The following is a 21,942-nucleotide window of genomic DNA, read 5'->3' on the forward strand; positions in this document are numbered from 1 at the left end:
TTGCGTGACCACATCCAACAATATGAATACCCTCTCTCACTTAATCTCCATTACAATAAAGGCAGACTAGAGTTTCTAAAAGCCCTTTGTAATTGATACTAAGTATGCCATAGCTTTAAACTCATTGAGAGGTTTGTTGGAAATGACCCAAAGAAGTATCCACAGTGTAGTGCCCAATGCATAGCTTCACAGCAGTAGGGTTCGCAGAACACCTGCACAGATGTCGTAGGACTAAAACCCTTCCATTTTAGATAGCAGCTACCTTCCCACTCCCTACCAAGTCCCAGACTGGGGCTGCCCAGTGAAGCTAGTGGCCATTCAATAAATACATACGGTTTTGAAGGTCTCAGAAAATAATGGAGACCCAGCTCTCTCCTCTCCCACTATTTATGCCTTCACCCTCACCTTAGGAGCTCTCACCAGCCGGGGGATCAGCTCACTGCATTTGGTTGACCCTGCACAGTCTCCCCACTCACCTTCATCCCTGCCCCATTTCTCTCCCAGGATAAGGGTCGGCAGAACATGGGGCTGCTGAAGCATCAAACCCATCCATTAATTCTCCACTGACTCTAAATACATCATTTCCCTGACTCATCTCAGGCTGCGTGAGGAAACAGCTTCTGGATCTGGATTTGAAATTCAAAACAAAAAACTGCCTTTATGCCCCAGGCAGACAGCTAAATGAAAGATTTCATACTTCTAAGACCATAACTTAATGTGGGCACACCAATTCAAATAACTTTTGGTGCCTCACTTTTCCCCACTTGTGCAATCAGAGGCTATTGCTTTAATTTTTAAGATAAGAATATATCATGAATTACTTGTGAAGTTAAAGAGTAATAAAATTCTAAGGGGCAATACTAAACTACATTATGCTACAAAATAGTGGTATAACACTTAATAAATATAAAGTCACATGGAAGTACTTAATATGAAGCTAAGATAATAATAGCACCCAGAGACAACAGGATGTCTCCAAGTAAAAGCCGTCCCCGTGAAGAAAAAGGGCAGCATCTCTCTCTCTCTCTCTCCCCTCCTCTGTTTAATGGTAGCATTTGTCCTTACAGACTGAGATAAATATGGAATAAAAAAGCATGTGTAGTGTATTCTGTTGGGAACACAGTTTGCCCACAGCTCCGAGGTTTTACACAATCAGTGGGCTCTTTATACCTGGGTTACAGCCCCACCTGCTTTACTCGCCAGCCTGTGGTTTCCTGAGCGACAAGGGCTGCAGCTCTTTGATTTCTAACACTAGCAGATCTCCTGTCTACACAGAGGGTTACAATGTGAGCAGATTTAAGGGTCATGTGCACATACAATAATGTGTTCCATTAAATGGAATATAGAGCTGGGAGGCAGGCTTGGGGGCTGAGGGTGGAGAGGGCATCTATGCAATGCATTAAAATAAAGGAAACCTCAAGCCTCATCTTGTGATTTAAGAGGAAGTCAATCATGACCAGTTTGCAGTTTAACTTACCACTTGGCCATAGCCTGGCTGTATTTTAAATGCAAACTACTGTAGATTAAAAAATGGAGGGGCTATTTTCAAAGGAACTCTTGGGCTCCAAAAAATGTTTTGTTGTTGTTATTTCCAACAAAATCATGCTGAAACAACAATTAAGGCACCTAAGCAAAAATATTATGAGCTAAACAATACAAGGAAGTAAGAGCTCGGAGATCTGGAGAAATTAACTGAGGTTTGTTCACCACCTATGATTTTCTGGTACTACCATGTTTAGTAGAATCATTTATTACTCTACATTCTCATCAGTTTTAGCTTGCTTTATACTAACTAAAATCTGGCAGCCCTAATGGCTAAAGAAAACAGATATATTTAAAATAAAAACATTACCTACTCTTGCCTAATATAAATCTAAATGAAAACAGCTTGAACCAGGATTATTTCTTTCAGAACAAGCCACCCCTCCCTTTCCAACACCCCACCCTAAAATAGAAAAACACATACACATCACAACCACACAGCATTATTTTCTAAAGGAAGGTAACTTGGGCTCTGTCGAGACCAATAAACATAAATAGACTTTACCTCTAGCCAATAGCTCAAACCGGCCATTAGGGTAAATTCGAAGATGTTTTTGGAATTAGTGCACAAGCAGACACACCCTGTTTACCCTGAAAACCTAAAACACAACAGCTTCTACACTGAAAGTCTCTTACTAGAGCGGCCCTGGTAAACCTCCAGGGATGATTTACCTTCCGTTTTCTCTTACTCCTGAATGCCAATGGTGGCTATTGGAGCCTAAATGGGAAAAAGTCAGGAAATGAGCAGGCTGAATTTTTTTGGATTCTAAAACCAGAGATAATTTCTGAAAGAAATGAAAATGGGTTTTAAACGTATTTAAGATTCAGAGGGAATTGCAGCATCAGCTTATTCTTAGGCATTTAGCCAAGAAAGCCAAAGTGGCAAGCCAGCAGAAGGGTGATCAGAACAAGCACACACGCCTGTGCCATGCTATGGACAGCACGTTAACATGAATATGGCCTGAGCACAATGGGAGATCAGAGATCTCGGGAGTATGCTGGCATTGGGGAGAACATGGCTGCCTTTATTAACGTCATATGCACTCTGACAGAATACAAATGAAGACTCCCACACACGCCCCACGGTGCTCTCTTACCTCCAACATGGGCCTGGCACTATCGTGGACAGATAGAATATGTGTCACCTTGTTCTTGCTCAATTGCTCCGCATCTCTGGCATCTGTCACAGAAGAAAGGGGATGGACATTTTGATATCTTTGCAAGTTAATTACTCCTAAAGTCTAGCCAGGAAAAAAAACCCCACAAAATGACTTGCATATTTCTTTCCTGAAACTTCATAACTGATCATACATGTAGGGAATTTAGGGCTACTGTTTTCATATATTTTGCCTAACTTTATTTCTGATTGTCTCATCTTTTGATCCAGAGTGAGAAAGAAAAACACTTTATATGACAAACAAGAGCCCCTTTAAATTATCAGGCCCAGAAAGGCCTCTATAATTTAATAGCAATCTCCTCTCACTCCCCCTTAAGCTAAATTGTTACCTCGAAGCCACCTGCTATGTGATCCCTAGACTGATGCCAAGCAGCCATAAAACGCCATACGTCATAGTTCAATAACATATAGCCAGTCACTAACCAGTGTTATTTCTATAAACCAATGAGAATTCCTGCTGAACAATTTTTTGTAATCACCACTCTCCTGATTCATCTTTAAAAAAAAAAAAAACTTGAGCATCTGTTTTATTCTCCAAAGCACTCCCCAAGGCAACTTGAAAGTGTGTTTCAGGCTGCAGTCCTTAAGCTTGGCCCAAATAAACTCTCTAATTTTGCCTCAGCTTAGGCAAAATTTTTCCTCTTAGGCAATGAAAGTGTTAATCTCAAACTTGAAATGCATTTAGATAAATAAACGTAATCTTGATGGATTCCATGGATTACATCTTCAAGGAGGTAAATTTAGGAGACCATTTTGTGATCAGCACTTGTATGGAATGACCTTAGGTCAGTCTTTTTGCATGAGACACATAACATTAGGGATATTTAAGATATTTTTCAAATTAAATGACCTCTTAATGATTAGAATTCTTAAAAAGCTAAATACCAAAGACCCACTAACTCTAAAAGACAAAGGAACCTGGCCATTACTTCCTTCCCCAGATGTCAAAAGCAGGGACAGTTATGGATTCAGACAGGACTGTGGTTTACATCATCTATATTCACTTTAAAGCACAAGTGAAAAATGAAACTTTCTGGAAATTCCAAACAGAATTGTCTATCAGCTATCAGTTGGCTATTAAATTATCTCCATATGAAACTAAGCAGATAACAAAGTTATATTCCCTTCCAATTTTCCTACCTGCAAAAAGACCAAATGGTGTAATCCCCTAAATTGGAACCCTTCTACTAATCTACAAAACGGGGCCAGCAGGAAATGAGGAGGTCTGCTCCCTGACAGCCCCATCCTATCTTGGCTAAGCTTTTCAAAATGATACAAGATAAATAGATTGAAAGGCAAATGCTTAGGCCGGGCGCAGTGGCTCACGCCTATAATCCCAGTACTTTGGGAGGCCAAGATGGGAGGATCACCTGAGGTCAGGAGTTTGAGACCAGCCTGGCCAACATGGCAAAACCCCATCTCTACTAAAATTACAAAAATTAGCTGGGCATGGTGGCATGCACCTGTAATCCCAGGTACTTGAGAGGCTGAGGCAGGAGAATCACTTGAACCCAGGAGGCAGAGGTTACAGTGAGCCAAGATCATCCCACTGCACTCCAGCCTGGGCAACAGAGCAAGATTTCATCTCAAACAAAACAAAACAAAACAAAAAAGAAAGTCAAATGTTTAATTATCATGGTTCTGGAGAATATTTCATGACGTTGGAAAATGCTCAGGATATAATGTAAAGCAAGTACCAAACCTTAAATACAACACAAATTCAACATATAAAAATGCAGAGACACCATGTTGGTCAGGAAGTTGCAGTGAGCCAAGACTGTGCCACTGCACTCCAGCCTGGGTGACAGAATGAGACTCCATCTCAAAAAACAAAAACAAAAACGCAGAGACAAACACACGGCAGGGAGCATGGTAGAATGGGTATAAAGACAGACCCAGTTAAGAGATGGAATTACAGGTGGTTTTCTTCCCTTCTTTATAGAGTGTGTGTGTGTGTGTGTGTGTGTGTGTGTGTATGTGTGTGTGTTCTACACGAGTGGCTCTAAAGTTTAACACCCTATAAACTACCAAGAGACTAGTTAGAAAGGCGGATTTCAGAGCTCAAGCTTAGTTCCTGATCTACCCTGGGGCTGAGGAATCTACATTTCTAATAAGCCTTGATGATGAAGCAGAAATCAAGAAATGTTTTTCTAAATATTCAGCAATGTCAGGAAAAAAATTTTTTTAAGTAATATTAAAATACCAGTTTTATTTTAAGATTCTCTTCATTGCTCCAACCTTACAGGCTTCAAATTCTAGGATATTGCTTTCCCAGATTCAAATTCTTGAGCTTCAAATTTAAGGCTACTGCTTTCATGTATTTTGTCTAATTTTATTTCTGATTGGCTCATTGTTTGACCCAAAGTGAGAAAGAAAAAAACTTTTTATATGAGGAACACGAGCCCTTTAAGTTATCAGGCTCAGAAAGGCTCTACAATGTAAGCAGTCTTCTCTCACTCCCCCTTGAGCTCAACAGTTACTGAGAAGCCACGTGCTATGGATGGGAGCCATCTACAAAGCACATGAGGACTCACTTCAAATTCCCCACCTCTCGCAAGTTGGGGTACTGGCAAGGCTAGCTTAGAATTAATTAGGCAGAAGCTAGAATCATTTAGGAAGCCACAAGCAACCAGTCCCCACATTCATACCAAAATGGGATTTACCAAACCACCAATATGGACATTTTAGACAAGGAGTAAAAGAGACAAAGCCAGAGCTTCGGCATTCATAGAACCTGGAGGAGGTGGGGCAGGGACCCGGTAGTGGTGAGGCAGCCTGATGGGGCCAGCTCATCTCACTCTCCCACCTGGCTCTTCCAGATGCCCACCCCACCTAGCATTTGAATTTTAACAATCAGTATTTGTTTCAATCTACTTTTCTTCTTTTACAACAGCTTTATTGAGATATAATTCACATACCATAATATGGACCTTGATCAAGTATATAATTCAATGGTTTCATATGTTCACAGGACTGCACAACCATCAGAATATATAACTTCAGAACATTTTCTTCACCCAGTAAGTACACTTTTATAATACAAAGTGAATCATCTTAAAGTGGCCTGGGGAAAAAAGTATGTATTTCTGAATACAGAAGACCACTCGATGTCACCCACCAGCCAACAGATGGCTGGACTCCAAAGCAAAGGGAAGCACCCCTGGGCCAGTGCTTCTCCTCTTCCTCACTGCACACTAACACCATGTTCGCTGATGCATTCTTTCCCATAAGGCACAGGCTCTGCCCACTTACTTGAGAGTGCCTAAAATGCTTAATCAAACCTACTGGGTGATGACACTGGAACTTTCATTCTTACAGACTTCATATTATTGATTTTCCTGGAAGGCAAACTACAACCACAAGCAGTGAGGTAATGAGTTGGGAATCGGGCTGTAAGGCTCAGGGTGGAGTTCCCCAATGTGCACAAACACAAGCTTGTACATTTCAAACTAGCTCCTCCTGAGCACAGACCCACAGGGGCAGAACTTAGCCCTTCTGTGCTTAATGTAGGATCCTCCAACCAGCAGCATAGCCTCACCTGGAGCTGATTCCACCCCAGGTCTACTTGATTTTAATAAGAACCCGGGATGGTCATGTGCACCCCAACATGGAGCCCCAGAGGGAATGACCTTTGGTATCATGCCAGTGGGCCCCTCCCCAACTGGCAATCACAAATGCAACAGGTTAGTAATTCATAAAACCAACAGGAAGGTTACCAGTTAGAATTCATGTGGAAGAAAAAAAATCTGGGAGGACATATGCTGACCTATTAAGCATGGTTATCTTGTCCCAGTAAGGGGACAGCAGACCACCTCTGACCAGCCTGGCCTTGTCCAAACAACTGGGGATCCACCAGGAATGTCTGTCTCACAGGCAGACACAAAATACAAGCTCGATTCTGCAAACATCATCTCCGATGCACACCAGCCGCATACCCACAGTACCTAAGAGTGTTTCCACTTTTCTAGAATTTTGTGGACATCTTCAAACAATGAGGGCTTCCTCTGTCAGCTGACATCCATTGTGGGTGCCAAACTGCAAGGAAGCCACAGACCCACCCTCCGACCCCAGGAGGGTCTGCTCTCTGTGGCTTCCCTTTTGGCATTTGGGCAAGGCTGCCTGCTGCACCCTGGAGCCTCAACAGAGAGGCTCTCACCAAAGCATCGAAGACCCAGAGACTGGGCTCCAGAGCTGGGTTTCTTTGTGGTTCTTCTCCAGGAGGAAAAATCACCAGGTGCTACAAAACTGTTTGTTGATTCATTACCAAGTTTTTGTTTTTTCCTTTTTTTCAAAGGAAGTTGCAGAGTGACATGCAAGGGATCCCACTGGAAAGAAGGAGGGAAGAGAAGGAAGGAAGGGAGGGAGGGAGAGAAGGAGGAGGAAAGTGGGAAGGGAAGAGAGGAAATGGGAAGGGGAAGAGAAGGGAGGGGAGGAAGGAGAAGGGACAGAAGAAGGGAGTGATTGTTCATGTTTCTTTCTACTTTTCTGTACTGGTTCTTGTGTTACAAGAGGGACATATTACTTGTGATTTTAAAAGAGCAGGATGAATGACTATATGAGACGCCATGCCAGAGCACAGATGACAGCTGGTTCGCCTCCCAGGAAAAAAGAAAGAGGCCATGTTACACATGGAGTTTCTACCCTTGCCAGCTAATGCCACCCAGCTGCCTAGTGCAGACCTGGCATCTATCAGGCTCCCGTGGCAGCAGCAGTGAGTGTGTGGGTTATCATTTCTCAGGGCACCTGGTACTGAGCACAGAGCCCACTGAGGGCATCACCCATTGTCTGGGTCAGCCCCACTACAGCCCTGTGAGGCAGACGTCATCTTCCCAGTCTACACCCCAAGATGTGTAGCTCGTCTGAGGATACACACTGGCCAGAGCACAGCACTCTGCAGGCCCCTTCCTGTTCTGCACCTGCTCCTGGACCCTGATAACCTGAGGACAGGGATGATGGTCTACATCCAACTCCCAGCACATTGTGTGTTCCCAAGAAGCTTGTGCAATGAACAAGTGAATTCACAGCACGATGGGGAAAAAAATACTTTCTTTCTAGCCGCTTGCCAATTCACTATACTCTCATTCTTTTGTTTTAGATCAACCTTGTACCTGAAAAATGCTTAATAAATATTTGGCTAAAGAGTGAATAAAGCACAACCTCATACCAATATCAGAACAACTTAATAAATAGCACAGCATCAACCACATGAACAAGGAGAGCTGGTGGGCTGCTTACAACACTCTCATAGATGAAACCACAAAGCACGAGATCCCGGAACATGGAAGGAGTCCCACATCACTGAATATTTAGAAAACAGGTATAGCCTGTAGTATGAAAAGAGTTTTAAATATTTCCTTAAAGCTGTCCTTCCGGTCAGGCGAGGTAGCTCACACCCTGTGATCCCAGCACTTTGGGAGGCCGAGGTGGGCTGATCATGAGGTCAGGAGTTTGAGACCAGCCTGATCAACATGGTGAAACCCCTTCTTTACAAAAAATACAAAAATTAGCCAGGCTTGGTGGTACACCTGTAACCTCAGCTACTCAGGAGACTGAGGCAGGAGAACTACTTGAAGCTGGGAGGCAGAGGTTGCAGTGAGCCAAGATTGCACCACTGCACTTCAGCCTGGGCAACAGAGTGCAACTTCATCTCAAAAAAAAAAACAACCAAGCTTCCCTTCCAAAAGAAAGCAACCTTTCATGATTAAGGCTAAAACTGTCACATACTGTTGTCAGAAGTATTAAATTTGGTTAATATTTATTAAAATGTTTAATTTCAAACCTCTCCTCTAGCAATTCTACTTCTAAGAACTTATCCTAAACTCTGTTCCCAAAAGATACTCCCTTTCCCCATGAGAACACCTAATAACTCACAAAATAACTCTTAAAGACATTTGCTATATTAATGTATCCTGGCCCACCCACCACAAAGGGTTTGCTGCTTTTTCAGAACTACAAAGCTTACTAATTTAGCAAGTCCAGTACTATTTTTAACAAGTTTTTGTAGCAATTAGCAGCTGTCAGCTCCCTGTGCTCAATTTTCTTTGAGGCCAATTAGTGAGCTTGGGGGAGATGGGAGAGTGTGAAAATAAACAATATACAGAGTGCAGAGAAATAATAAATATTACTTATACAATCAATTTGAATCTAAACTCAGAAATTTCAGCAACATCCAGAAAACCAACAGGAGTGGCCATGTTCTGGCTTGGTAGGGGAGGGAGGGGCATTACCTGCCTATGACATGGGCTGGCTCTGTCCAACCTAACACAAGCTTCCCAGGTCTCTCTCATCCTATTAAGGGCCTCTCATCTCTATGTTCCCACCTCATCTCAGTGATTCACTTACACAGACTCAGAATGTCGCATGGCAGGGGGATCTGGCCCCTCCCTGGAAGCCAACAGGCCCAGTGACCACGTGCTTTAGGGCTGAGTGAAAATAGAGTCAACAGCTGACAGCAAATCAATCAGTACTGAACAAGCAGCAGGGATATGTGTGAGAAGAGAAGAAGCACCAGATGAGAAGAATCTGCCAGAGATGAAATTGTCACTCTTGTTTCCCAGGTGACTTAAAAAGAACAGGCTTCTGAAAATTTGTCAATAGTAACTAAAAAATGAAAGTGACAAAAGATTGTACGTCATGTGATTGCTAACTGTGCCTATTGTCTACCATCTTTTGATGATGATGTCCCAAAGGATGTGGGAAGTTAAAAGGAGCACCCAAGGCAGAGCTGGGGCCTGCATAGCCTCACACCACTCCATCAGCTGATGGTCAAGGGGTGGGGGTGCACGCAGCAAGGGGCTTGGCTGCAAGTGGTGGCCACTCCCAGAACAGACTGTAGACGGAGTCTACACTCTGCCTGTCAATCCCACACATGAAAGCTGTTCTTTCAAAACTGAACCCACTTTTGGTGGAAACAGCCCAAGAGACCACGAACAAATAAATGGAATAAAAACGAGGCCTATGCACACAATGGAATATTATTCAGCTTTAAAAAGGAAGCCCATTCTGACACATGCAACAACATGGATGAACTGATGACACTGTGCTCAGGAAAGTAAGCCAGTCTCAAAAGCACAAATACTGTATGATTCCACTAAGAGGACGTCCGAGAGTCCTCAGATTCATTGAGGCAGAAAGCAAAATGGTGGCTGCCTGGGCTGGGAGGAGAGAAATGGGGAGTTGGGGTTTAATGGGGACAGAGTTTCAGTTTGGGAACATGAAAAGTCCTGCAGAAGGATGTTGGTGATGGCCGCACGGCAATTCAAATTACTTAAAGCCATTGACCTATATGCTTTAAAATGGCAAAGATGACACATTTTATGTTATGCGTTTTTTACCACAATAAGAAAGCAAGAACTCACCTTTGAAGTTGCCAATGTACAGGCCGGGCAGGATCTAGAAGAGAGACAGACACAGACATGAGCCCGGTAGACTCTAGGTAGATGATGTCGCAGAGGGGGGCCTCTGCCAGCAGCAGGGTCCCTACACAGGCCAGGCGCCACCCCCCAGTACAGCACCTCCCTGACAGATATGTGGGTGACCCAACATCCCCAGTGGCCTGTGGATGGCTGCAGGTTGGTGCCCATGGACTCGCTGAGTTTAGGGCCTGGCTTCAACCCTATTATCCTCACCTACAGCCCTGCAGTGCTGGTGAGCATTCTGAGGGTCCAAGCTCCCTGCCCCCACAGTAGCTCTGCACTCTGCTGCAGGAGGCCACTGTATACATGGTGCCCACTGCAGGTGGTTACACTCCCACCTTACCCTTGGCCTGTCCTGAGCCCCAAGTCCAGGGTCGGCCCCAGCTCAGTGCTGGCAGCACTCTGTGTCCCCTGTATAGCGATACTATTGCGAGGGCATGACCAGGTGAAGGCCCATCTTTCTGTCAGGGAAAACTCCTTGGGCAGCAAACGAATCCTGCCACTCACTGCTGCATCCCCAGCCCCGGGCCAGGATAACAGTCAATAAAGGGCTGTTAAATGAATGATCTAACCATCAAACAGATGCAAGTTAATAAGAACACACATGTGTTGCAAAATCCAACTTCTTCTAAGGCAGTGGTTCTCAAACCAAACTCCCCATCAGAACTCCAGAATCTGTTAAAAATACAGATTTCTGGGCAAGCCGTCTTCTCTACCCCCAGTCCCCATATGGAATGATTTAGCAGATCAGCAATGAGAACTGGGGGTGGTTTCTTTCACACCCCAAGATTTGCAAAATAGAAAGCAAATTCTTGTCTTGCCAGCACTTCACATAGACATTCTGAAATTTAAATAAGGACACTGTACCACTCATTAAAATATGCTCACAGTATCACCTGCCATGATTTCCAAGCACATATAACCAGCTGGTTTTGGTGACACTTCACCACAGATCCCTGGATGTCCTAGCTTCTCCCTCCTGTCTGCCACTCCCATCCCTGCAGCCCCCCATCTTCCTTCACTCCCACTGAGAAAGTCAAAAGAGCCTGTGGTGCAGTTCTTCATGTTTGCTGATTTCTTCAAGCATCTTCCTGATCACCCGCTGCCTCGCTAAAAACTAATGGTTCATGTCCAGTCATTCCAGGGGATCTATCGTGGCTCACGTCAGGGGCTAGGCCCAGGGTTAGCCTCTGTGCAGAGGGATGACCAGCCAAGGGGCCATGTAATGTATTGACCAAACTGAGACACCCAAGAATGAAAAGAGGTTCTGCTAATCATTACCCCAGAACAGGTAAAACCCAGCAGTGACCTGGGCACGGGGCTGTGTGATCATCCTAGGTGACTCAATACCCAGAGTGGTCAGGATACAAAATTAGCTTTGAGAGTGCCGCATGGGACGGAGCTCAGTTATGTCCGTGACTGAAGTCACCAACTGGAAGCAGGCCGGGGAGAATGTGAGACGACGTCTCAGAGGAAAGCACCAACATCCACTGCCAACGAGCTGAAACACTTGACAGGTCTTTCTGGAAACATAATCGGTCTTTAGGATTCTCGTGGGAGGAAGGGTGGAGTCTGTACTTTATCATCCTGTTTGAAAACACAGGAACAATGCAAGTTTGCTCTGGATGTGGATCCCACTGACATTCTCTGGCAGAGCTTGGCTGCACAGAGCTTTGCTGTGTGTAGTCTCTCGTTCCCGAGGGTCTCTCCTGTCTTTATTAGGATGTGGCAGTAGATGCTAAAGAGCATCATTTCCACGTGGCTCTTTTGGCTAGTGGTGCAATGATGCCGCCTTGACCAAACTTTAGTCAGGCTCCTCTGAGTCCTTTTCTCCACAAGGCCTGGTCTTTGACCGAGCAAGTCCAGTTCGAGCAAGTCCAGGAGTCTCCAGTGAGACCCCACCAACTCCTCTTCCTCCATCTCTGAAGTCTAATCCAGCTCCCCTGAGGGGTATTCCACCTGCTCCCTCACCCTGCCCTTGGCTTTCCATCTACCCTGGCCCTTGCTGTATTGGAGTTGAGCCCTCTCCCGTTGCAATAGTCTTGAATAGAGTCTTCCTTGCTGGCTTAAGCAACTGTCAGAATCACTTTTCTTTTACAGCAGTGACTGCAAATGGCTCCATATCCCTACCGTTACAATCCCTGGGTGATTTTCTAGATCAAAATGTCTCTAGAATATAAGCATGTTTATCTGGCCAAAGTCAGAGAATGTATCACAGTGGCTAAACTTCCTGAGGCACCATATTGGCACTTGGGGTACAGGCCTGACTTAGAGAGACAGGGCCCTGCCCTCATGCAGTAGCTCACCTAGTGAAAGTGGAGGTGACCTGACCACTCTGGGGTCACAGAGGGCTTCCAGGGGACAGTGACACTCAGGGGACCTGACGCGCAAGAGGAACGGACAGACAGGTAGGAAACAGCAGAACAGTCAGCCTGGAGAAAGGGCCCTGCGTCTATTGGGGGCAGTGGGAGAGAAGCAGAGAGAAGGCGGGGGCCAGTGGGAAGAGCTGGTCCTGCACAGCAAAACTGTGGCCACTGGCCCCTATCTAGACTCCTGGTTAGGTGCCATGAAATGAAATACTGATAAGATGCCTAAGACATGTGGGGCTGTGAGTAAGATGATCTTAGGTGTTTTAACTTAATATATCTTGAAAATGTTAATGAAAAACAGAAAAGGTACAGCTGTGTGCAAGTACACTGCCTTTGTCACCATGCTCACCTCTGTGACGGGGACGGCGGGGTCCTGGAGGAGGGCTTCTACATTTCTCTCTGAGCTTGCCTATGCCATCTGACGCTCTAGCCCTATTTATGCACTATGTCAATTGACCTTTTTAATCAAGAGGGATAATTTGGAAAACAGATTATGGGTCATTTTTGCTTTTTTTTCCTTTGTACATCTACTACCTTCTCTAATAAACACAAACTAATAATTTTATATTATCTTTAAAATTAAATGAGGGCATGAAAGTAGATCATTTCTACATTCTAACAGAACCAACCATGATTTTATGACTCCTAAATTCACCCTCTGGAGTCCGGCTTGCTGCAGGACTGTCCCAGGCAAACCACTGTTTTCCCACCCTGTTGTCAAGTCCTCCTGTCCCCGATGGTGCCACCTTCTCCCAGTCACCCTGAATGAAAAACCGGTAGCTCCCACCACTGTGGCACCTCTCTCTCATTTCCCAGCTCCCCTCCTCCCTGGAAGGCCCCTCACAGTCTCCCTCCTCAGCCTTGCCCAGAGCTCAATTCACACAGGGGTTACAATAGTAAACACTGAACTCATTTCTCTGTCCTACCAAATTAATTTTCTAAAGCCATTCTTTCTGGGTGATTTTCTACGTGAAAATGTTCAGTGGCAACCCTTTTCCTTAAAACATCAAGTCCAAACATTGAACTAAATATTCAGCATGGCTTCCACAGTCTGGCTCCAACCTACCTCTGAAGGATCTCCCCCAACTTCTTTCTAATATCCAGCCAAGGTAGGTCATCCCCATTCTCCCAATACCCCTTAGCAGTCCCACTTTGCAGTATCACTTTCTTTGCCCCCAATATTCTTTCTAAACAGAGAAGAGGTTCCCATTGTTTGGGGTCGTTCATCCCTTGGGTATGCTCAAAAATCACAAATCCTACAATGGGCATTTATTTTATTGGTTTTCCAGTCTCTGAAACCCTTTCCTGGGTTTGGGTATGCCCTGGCCCCAGAAAGGCTTGGTGGGAAATAGAGCCCAGCTCTTAGTATAGAACCTGCCAATGCCAGATCCCCGCTCACAGAGGCCTTTGCTGCTACATGGGTGTGACCCGCATATACTGTCTGCAGGGACAGCCTAGAGTGTCCTCTTTGGCAACAGAAGCAGCCGGGCTGCTGGCATATTCAGTGTCCACTGGCTGTAGCATCAGCATCTTGGGGTAGCCCCAGAAATGTTCTCGCTGACAAGTTACAGCATCTACTCCTGCCAAGGTAGCCCCTGAGTCTAGCTCTCCAGACTTCTAGGCTGTCTGCCCTGTTCTACCTAAGGTAACTACATTTGGATGCTGTTGCTTACAACCAAGGACCATGATGTGGGCTTTCAACCTAGAAAAATACATGAATGCTGAAAAGTGGCACAGACCTTGAGGCAAGTCGCAGGCACAGCAGGTCTATTCCTGCCCTGCTTCTGGTCCTGAGACCTACCTGTCCTGCTAGGAACAGCTCAACCAGGAACCTCCCAGAGATCATTCCAACAGTAGACTCTGCCCTCTCTGGACTTCACTGTTGCTCATTTACCTCCACGCATCAGCTCTCCCATTCATGTGCTCCTCTTTGAACTTTTCAGGTTCAGCTTCTTAACGCTTCCCCTCTGAATTCCTGCAATAGCTTCCTAGTGAGCTCCCTACCCCCAGACTGACTGCTCCTTCCAAAGGATTCCTCAAACTGCCCCAAGGTCCAAAATTGATCATGTGACTCTTCATCTTAGGGCTCCATGTAGCTTTCAGCATGAAAAAATCAAATTCTACAACTTGGCAAGGGAGACCTTCTAGACGTGGACCCTCAAATGTTTTCAGCCCCACCCCAAGCCTGAAGGCATTCTCTAATCTCACCCACATCTAAGGAGGTGCCCATGGTACAATCAACCAACATGGCCATGCAGAGACGCAGGCCAGGGTCCCCAAATTCCAGGCTGTTCAATGGGAAACAGCCCAATTTTCAAATATTGTCAATTACATTTTAAAAACAACTAATATACCATGGTTAACAAATAAAATCCATCTGTGGGCTGACCAGGGCCCATAGACCTGCAGTCTACGATCTCTATCTGCTACCTGCATCTTCTTTGTAAATACATTTTGAACTTGATTAGTTCTCCCTTGGGTAAGTACTCAAGCAAATGCTTCTCTGATGAATGAATGAACGAACAGACAATGTGAATAGGGTGAGAAGAAACAAGAGAAAAAATGACAATGAGTGAAACCTGATGCAAGCTGTGCCAGGGAGATGCCTGCCCCTTTCTGCCCTGGGTGTGTTTTCACATGGGAAACAGTGCCCGGCCACACCTGTGGCACAGGGCTGGTGCTGGACAGAGCAGCTCCCGAGGAGCTGTTGCAGCAGCATGCTGGCGTGGATGGGAAGTCTGACCTGAGGGGGCACTTTGCCAAAAGCAATTGAAAATGAGTATTTTACATGCATTTTAAATACTTTTAAGTAATGTAAAAAGAAGAACGAATTGTGTCAGTCAACCTTTAACTTCAAGTTTCAGACCAGGAGACTGAGCTAGAGTTTCAAGGGCTGGAAATAGAAAGCATATTGCTCAATCCCTCTCTGTAGCCACAGTACAATTCTCTTCCATACAGAATTACAAACAAGATTAAGCAGGGCTGGTTTCAAGGAGACTAAATAAAAGGCCCATGAATATTTCAACTTCTACAGTAGTCAGCTTCATAATTCAGACTTAAACCCCAAAAGTTTGACCCATCTACTTTCATGATATTATTATTGCTGATAATCCCTGAGCACAGCAAAAGAGAACATGAAATAAAATGGAATAATTTCCCTGCAGAGATGATTTGTAGAGGAGACCTGGGAAAAACAAGGTGTCCATTTGGGACAACCGATGACCAGTCAGCTCATGAAGGAGCTGAGCTCAAGCCCAAAGCAAGAAGAGGGAGAAAATGAAATCATTACCACCTGGTAGAAAGCAAGGACAAGTTGGAAAAAAAAAGTCTGTAAATGCAACTTAGAATTCCTACTATGCTAAATGAATAAGCACAGAATTGATGCTAATCATCTTTGGGCCTTTGAAACAGCTGTTCTTTCCCTTTGCTGGGGACACTGTTCCCCCACTCTTTACCTGAGTGGCCTCCCACAAGATGACGGTCTCCAGGGAGGTCTCTCCTGAAGACCAAACTCCCTGGCACTCTCTCTCTCATATTACCTTGTTTTATTTTCTTCACCACATTTATCAGTGGCTACACGGCTTTATTCATTACTTTCGGATTGATCTCGCAGCATGGGGTGTTATCTGTCTTGTCTCCTAATGTGTCCCTAAAACCTGCCCAGAGTCTACTGCACTAAGAGGTAGTCAGTGAATAAATGGTGATGAAATGGCACAGGCCACAGAGGAGGATGGTCTCTGGCATTCCACAGGTCAAAGATTTCTGTTACAAGACCATCTGGACATTGACAATACAGGCAGAATCCTTCTGCAGAAATGCTTTGAAATCATCCTAAAGGTTCTCCATGCTTGATGGTTCCTCTTGATAGAGACCTTCACAGCCATGTGTTACACTGTGCTAACTCTGGCTTCACAAAAATGCAAAAATTCAAATCCTCAGCAAGGAAAAAACACTTAAGCACAAAAGAATATTGCTTCTAAGGCAGAAAATATTTTGAGTTTATTTTTTAAACATGTATTTTAGTCTTCCAGGATGCATGGAATCTAAGAACCCCACCCAAACAGACATTAAAAAGCAAATTCCTGAGCAAGCAGCTGCACAAGGCTGTGTGGGATGGAGGTGGTGGTGGAATATTAATTCTTTCTATGTCAGAAAGGACTTTCTGGGTTTCAAAGCCAGGCACGAAGGGGAAAACTTTGGTGGATTCCTTGAAGGGTTAAATGTCACAAAGACTTTTAAAATGCCACTTGGCCATGGACTTAACCAGTCTGCATGTAAAAAGGAAAGAATATGAGAATATTCTTCTGGGCCCTTAGAACAAACACTGCCTTTAACATCCGTTCTTCAACATGAAATAAAAATGTAATATTAAAAGGGGAAAAGAGAGCGCACTCGCGGGGCGGTGTAGTAGAGGAAGGGAACCAGATCCCACCCACACGTAAGCCATCTGTCAGTCCTGCAGCAGTGGCTCAGTATTCATTTCCTGCAGGAGGCTCCCCTTTAAGCTGCCTGAGCCTAATCTGCATGGCAGGGTCTTCGTGTCTTTCATCTACAGGATGAAACAACCCACTACAGATATAACACAGTGCCTTTACAATAGCAGGTGTTCAATAATATAATGCGATGAACAGGTGTATGAATGGATGACTTGATTATGCAGTCAGACAAGTCACCTGCTGCCAGGTGGAAACAGAAGGATTTAGCAGCACAAAGGTGCCTGACCTTCCAGTCCCTTCCCACATGTAAACAGTTTCTCAAACCTGTAAGCCTTACTCTACCTTTGGATAACTCTCCAGTTTCAGATCACACCAGCCTCAGGAAACTCTGAGAGGAAGAACCCTCAACTAGTGGTTCTCCACTGGGGATGATTTCACTCCCCAGGGGATATCTACCAATGTCAGGGACATTTTTGGTTGTCACAGGTCGGGAGGAGATGCTACTGGCAGCCGTTGTGTGACGATCTGAGATGTTGCAAAACCTCTCACAATCCATAGGGCAGTCTCACAACAAGTAATTATCCTGAAATGTCTGCAGGTGCAGCCCTGGAGGAACACTGGTCTATGCCTAGAGGGGACATATCCCCCTTGAATTATAATCCTTTCCCAACTACACTCCCTCATCTTCCTAAGAGAGAAAGAGCTATCCTCAAACTGTCAGTCACATCCAAGGCAGATGTCATCACTGGAACCATTGATGGGACAAATCCAAGAAGACTCAAAACAGACTGTATTTGCACTTTACAGTTTGGAAAAAAATGTGTTCAAATAAATGCCCATTTGATTCACCTAATAACTCAAGTAGTAACTGGGGAAGTTACTACCCTCACTTTAGAGCCAGTAAGGAGACTGGATTAGCTAACCACCTACAGTTTTTTAGTTCTATCCATCTATGAAACCAGGAAGGAAAAAAATCCTGAAGCTTAGAAACATTTAAGTGATTTGTTCCAGATCACACCCCTGAAGTGGTGGAGGTGCCCCAGATGAGGCTTTTTGTTAACCAGCCCCTCTTAACAACAGTGGGCTCCCCACAGAAACAAGATGCACCCACTGAAGTGAGGCCTCCCAGCACCATGAGAGGCTTCCCAAGAAGTACGGAGATGGCAGCCGTTCCCACCAGGCAGGATGCTTTCAGAGGACACAAAGCAGGGAGGGAGGAAGAGGCCACAAGACCAGGCAGGCCGGATGCTTGATGAGCTAAATAAACCCTGGCAGTCAGTGGAGGACAAGACGTCAACCAGAGGGTCCGCATATCCTGCCCTAGAATGGCAAGGCTTCAGCCCACTTTTAGGAGGATCAAGGTAAAGACTTCTTACACATGAGAAGCATTTGGGGCAGCCTTCTCTGACGTGTTTGGCTAGAGATTAGTCGTTTGTTTTGTTGTTAATGGGGTATAATACTGAAAACTAATAATAGACAGTGAGGATAGGAGTTTTGTTTTCAGGCTCTCTCCCAAAAGATTTGAGGGTTCAGACTCTTCAGAGAACTTTGAGTCAACTAGGAGTGTTCAAAGGCTCCATAGGAACATGACATTTGCATCCAACAGCCTGTTTAGTTTAACCCTAATCTTACCAGAGACATTAACTAGACTAATATCTTAGCAGCATAATAAGGCACTCTGCATTATGGCCTAGTCAGACTGTGGCTTTGAGTCCAGGCTTTGCTACTTACCAGCTGCGTGACCCTGGCAGTTCCCTTAACCTCTGTATACACCAAGAAATAAGCATGAAAATAACAGGAACTACTTCATGGAGTAGTGGCTTACTCTATGTGGTGATGTACTCAAACACACAATAAACTCTTTGGTAACTGTAATGTTGTCCAGCATGGGGCATCTGTTTGGGAATTGCGCACACAAACACACAAACACAATAAAAAAAATAGTTTTAGTTGCTTGCCTTTTACTCCCTTCTTTATCAATGTCAAACATGAAGGAAGAGAGGAGGTGATTTTGCCTATTTAACATGTAACTGAAACTATGAGGAGCTTTTCAAGTTACTTTTTAGGAACTTTAAAATTGACTTAGTATTAATTAGTATCCCAGCTCAAAGGAAAGATCTTTCCTAACTTCAAAATCAATGGAAACTGGGGTTCAAACCCAGTTTCCCCATTCTTAGCACTGGACCTTACTTATGCTGCCTAACCTCTCCAAATCTCCATTCTCCAATCGGAGCAAAGATCAGGTCATCTGACCTCATAAGGCTATCATGAAGCTGAGATTTTATAAAGTGCAAAAAAAAAAGGGGGTTCACAACTGCAGTGTTGCTTTTTTTTTTTTAAACAGTGGCACAATCACAACTCACTGCAGCCCAGTCTTTCCGGACTGAGGTGATTCTCCCACCTCAGCCTCCCAAGTAACTGGAACTACAGAGCATGCCACCACACACTTGGCTAATATTTGTGTGTATGTATTTTTGGCAGAGACTGGGTTTTTCATGTTGCCCAGTCTGGTCTTAAACTCCTGAACTCAAGCAGTCCGCCTTCCTCAACCTCCCAAAGTGCTGTGTCTATAGGTGCGAGCCACCATACCTAGTCCTGCTTTCATTTTCTCATCTTTAATTGTCTAGAATATAAAAGCCTTCTTCCCTTCTATCTTCTGTATAATCTGCTGTATATACCTAACTGAAATGGGCACAATATTCTGCCATCCAGGAGACCGGAACGTACTCACAAAAAAAAATCCACCATGGGAATGTGAAATAATAAAAACTGCTGTCCCACAGCAGTCAGAACAGAGCCTACACTGTTTAGACCAGAAACGTTCTTTTGCCAGAAATGACCAATCGATATGAGATCTGAAAGAAATCTTGTCCCAGTAACATCAGGGCACACACATTTCAAGTTATGTTAGTTCCAAAGGCACTGCAAATATTTATAAATGTTCTTAGAAAAGCAGTTCTAGGGTTAGTACCTTCCCTGGATTCTGCAAATCAACCATTCTTTTTTTACAGTTGGGAAAAGTATGAAGTCTTGTTCCAAGTCACACAGTAATGTACGGAAAAATTCTAGCTAAGGTTCTTAGTTACTGGCCTCCATCAATCTACTTTCCCACTAACTAACCTGGTGATTTGGGGTAATTCCTCCTGATCCCACGTTAAACTACTGTGGCAGGATTCATTGCCTGGGCTGAATGCCCCTTCTAGTTCACTTTCATCCCATCTTCGGCTTTCCCCACTTTTCAAAAATTGCCTATTTTCTCCTCTGGAGCCTCTACTCCTCCCTACCTTGTCTTTGTTCTCTCTCACACACTCCCACACACATACACACCCTGTGTTGTGCAACACAGCTGCCATTAGCCACAGTGACTATCGAGTCCTTCAAATGTGACTAGTCCAAAATGAGATGAGATTTAGGTATAAAATACATTCTAGGCTTTGAAAATACAAGCGATCTGGGCATCCTTGGATTTTTCTTTTCACAAAGACATAGTAAAATACACGAAATCTACAAATAATTTTATATATTGGTTACACACTGAAATAATATTTTAATATATTCAGTTTAGTAAAATATATTAAAATTAATTTCACCTGCTTATCTTTTAATGTGGCTACTGGAACATTTTAATTACATATATGGCTCACATCATGTTAGTGCTAGACAAGTGCTGGTCTCTACTGAAGGTTCTGTGAAGGATCTTTGGGTGGTTTACCACTGCACTCCCTCTTCCTCCCTCCCCACCCACTAGCACAACACCTGGCTTATAGTATGTGCATCATAAGTATGTGTTGAAGCAGTGAAGTGTCTAAATCTCTCTATACATACATTTCTTCATTTATTTTTATTTATTTATTTATTTTTATTTTTTCTGAGACAGAGTCTCGCTCTGTTAACCAGTTTGGAGTGCAGTGGCCTGATTTCAGCTCACTGCAACCTCCACCTCCCAGTTCAAGTGATTCTTCTGCCTCAGCCTCCCTAGTAGCTGGGACTACAGGCTCATGCCACCACACCTAGCTAATTTTTGTAGTTTTAGTAGAGACGGGGTTCCACCACATTGGCCAGGCTGGTCTTGAACTCCTGACCTCGTGATCCGCCAGCATCTGCCTCCCAAAGTGCTAGGATTACAGGCGTGAGCCACTGCGCCTGGCTTATTTCTTCATTTATACACTGTGGATAGAGTCTCTATTCACAATACAAGATAATAAAATAATCATTAAGAAATTTATTACTCATTTTGAAAGGTACAAAGTATGATATGAATATATTTAGGAATACAGATGTTTGCCTAAGGGATCAACATTATTTTCATGCTTTAATTGAAAAGCATGAAAATAATGTTGATCCCTTAGGCAAACATCTGTATTCCTAAATATATTTTTTGAATTGTATTACACAAATACTTCGAATTAAATGCTGAAAACTGTGGAGAGTGAACAGCTCAAGTGGGAAAAACTGAAGAAATAACAAAGGAAAGCTGAGGCACCACCATCATCAATGGGAAGGCAAAATGGAGCCCATAAACTTATGATGACCATCTTTATTGTTGTTTTAATCTAAAAAGCATAAGGCTCGTGGTGCTGATGGATTCCAGTGCTCATGGGAACATAATACAAGTATTTATCCAAGAGAGAGAGAGTCTGTTTCCAAACTTGATCACTCGCCAAAAAAAAAAAAAGTGAATACAATTCTGTTTACCAAAATACCTCAGTACTGATATGCAGGCCCCAAACACCCAATAGTGCTTTCATAAATTGAGTAACCAGGACAGGGCATGTGAGAAGTTAGACACGTTTTCCCCCCACTGACCCCCACCGCATTTTCTCTTCCCTACCCTGAATCCTCATGTGGAATACTCCAGGTCCAAGACCCAAACCACTGCGGGCCCAGTGCTGAGGGGCATGAAAAACAACACAGTCACATCGCCATCCTCACCCAGTGTGGAAGCTGACAGTAGGCGGACAGGTGGGTGGGTGGAGCACAATGAAAAAGAGAAGCAGAAAGAC

General features: G+C 44.1%; 1 protein-coding gene across 6 annotated transcripts in view; it reads right to left on the reverse strand.

The window, feature by feature from the left end:
• DUSP22 (dual specificity phosphatase 22) overlaps nt 1-21,942 on the reverse strand; it is a 58,849-nt gene that overhangs the window by 35,466 nt on the left and 1,441 nt on the right. For 4 of the 6 annotated variants that reach the window (XM_035295156.3, XM_002746286.6, XM_008994081.5 and 1 more), the window contains exons 2-3: nt 10,078-10,111; nt 2,640-2,722 (exon numbers count right to left, since the gene is read on the reverse strand). In XM_035295156.3, coding sequence (XP_035151047.1) covers nt 2,640-2,648 — 9 coding nt within the window. In that variant the 5' untranslated portion in view covers nt 2,649-2,722; nt 10,078-10,111. The remainder of the gene's footprint in view (nt 1-2,639; nt 2,723-10,077; nt 10,112-21,942) is intronic. The other 2 variants (XM_035295155.3, XM_078368463.1) reach the window with 1 other exon arrangement.

The sequence above is a fragment of the Callithrix jacchus genome, chromosome 4, assembly GCF_049354715.1.
Source record: "Callithrix jacchus isolate 240 chromosome 4, calJac240_pri, whole genome shotgun sequence".
NCBI classification, from domain to species: Eukaryota; Metazoa; Chordata; class Mammalia; order Primates; family Cebidae; genus Callithrix; species Callithrix jacchus.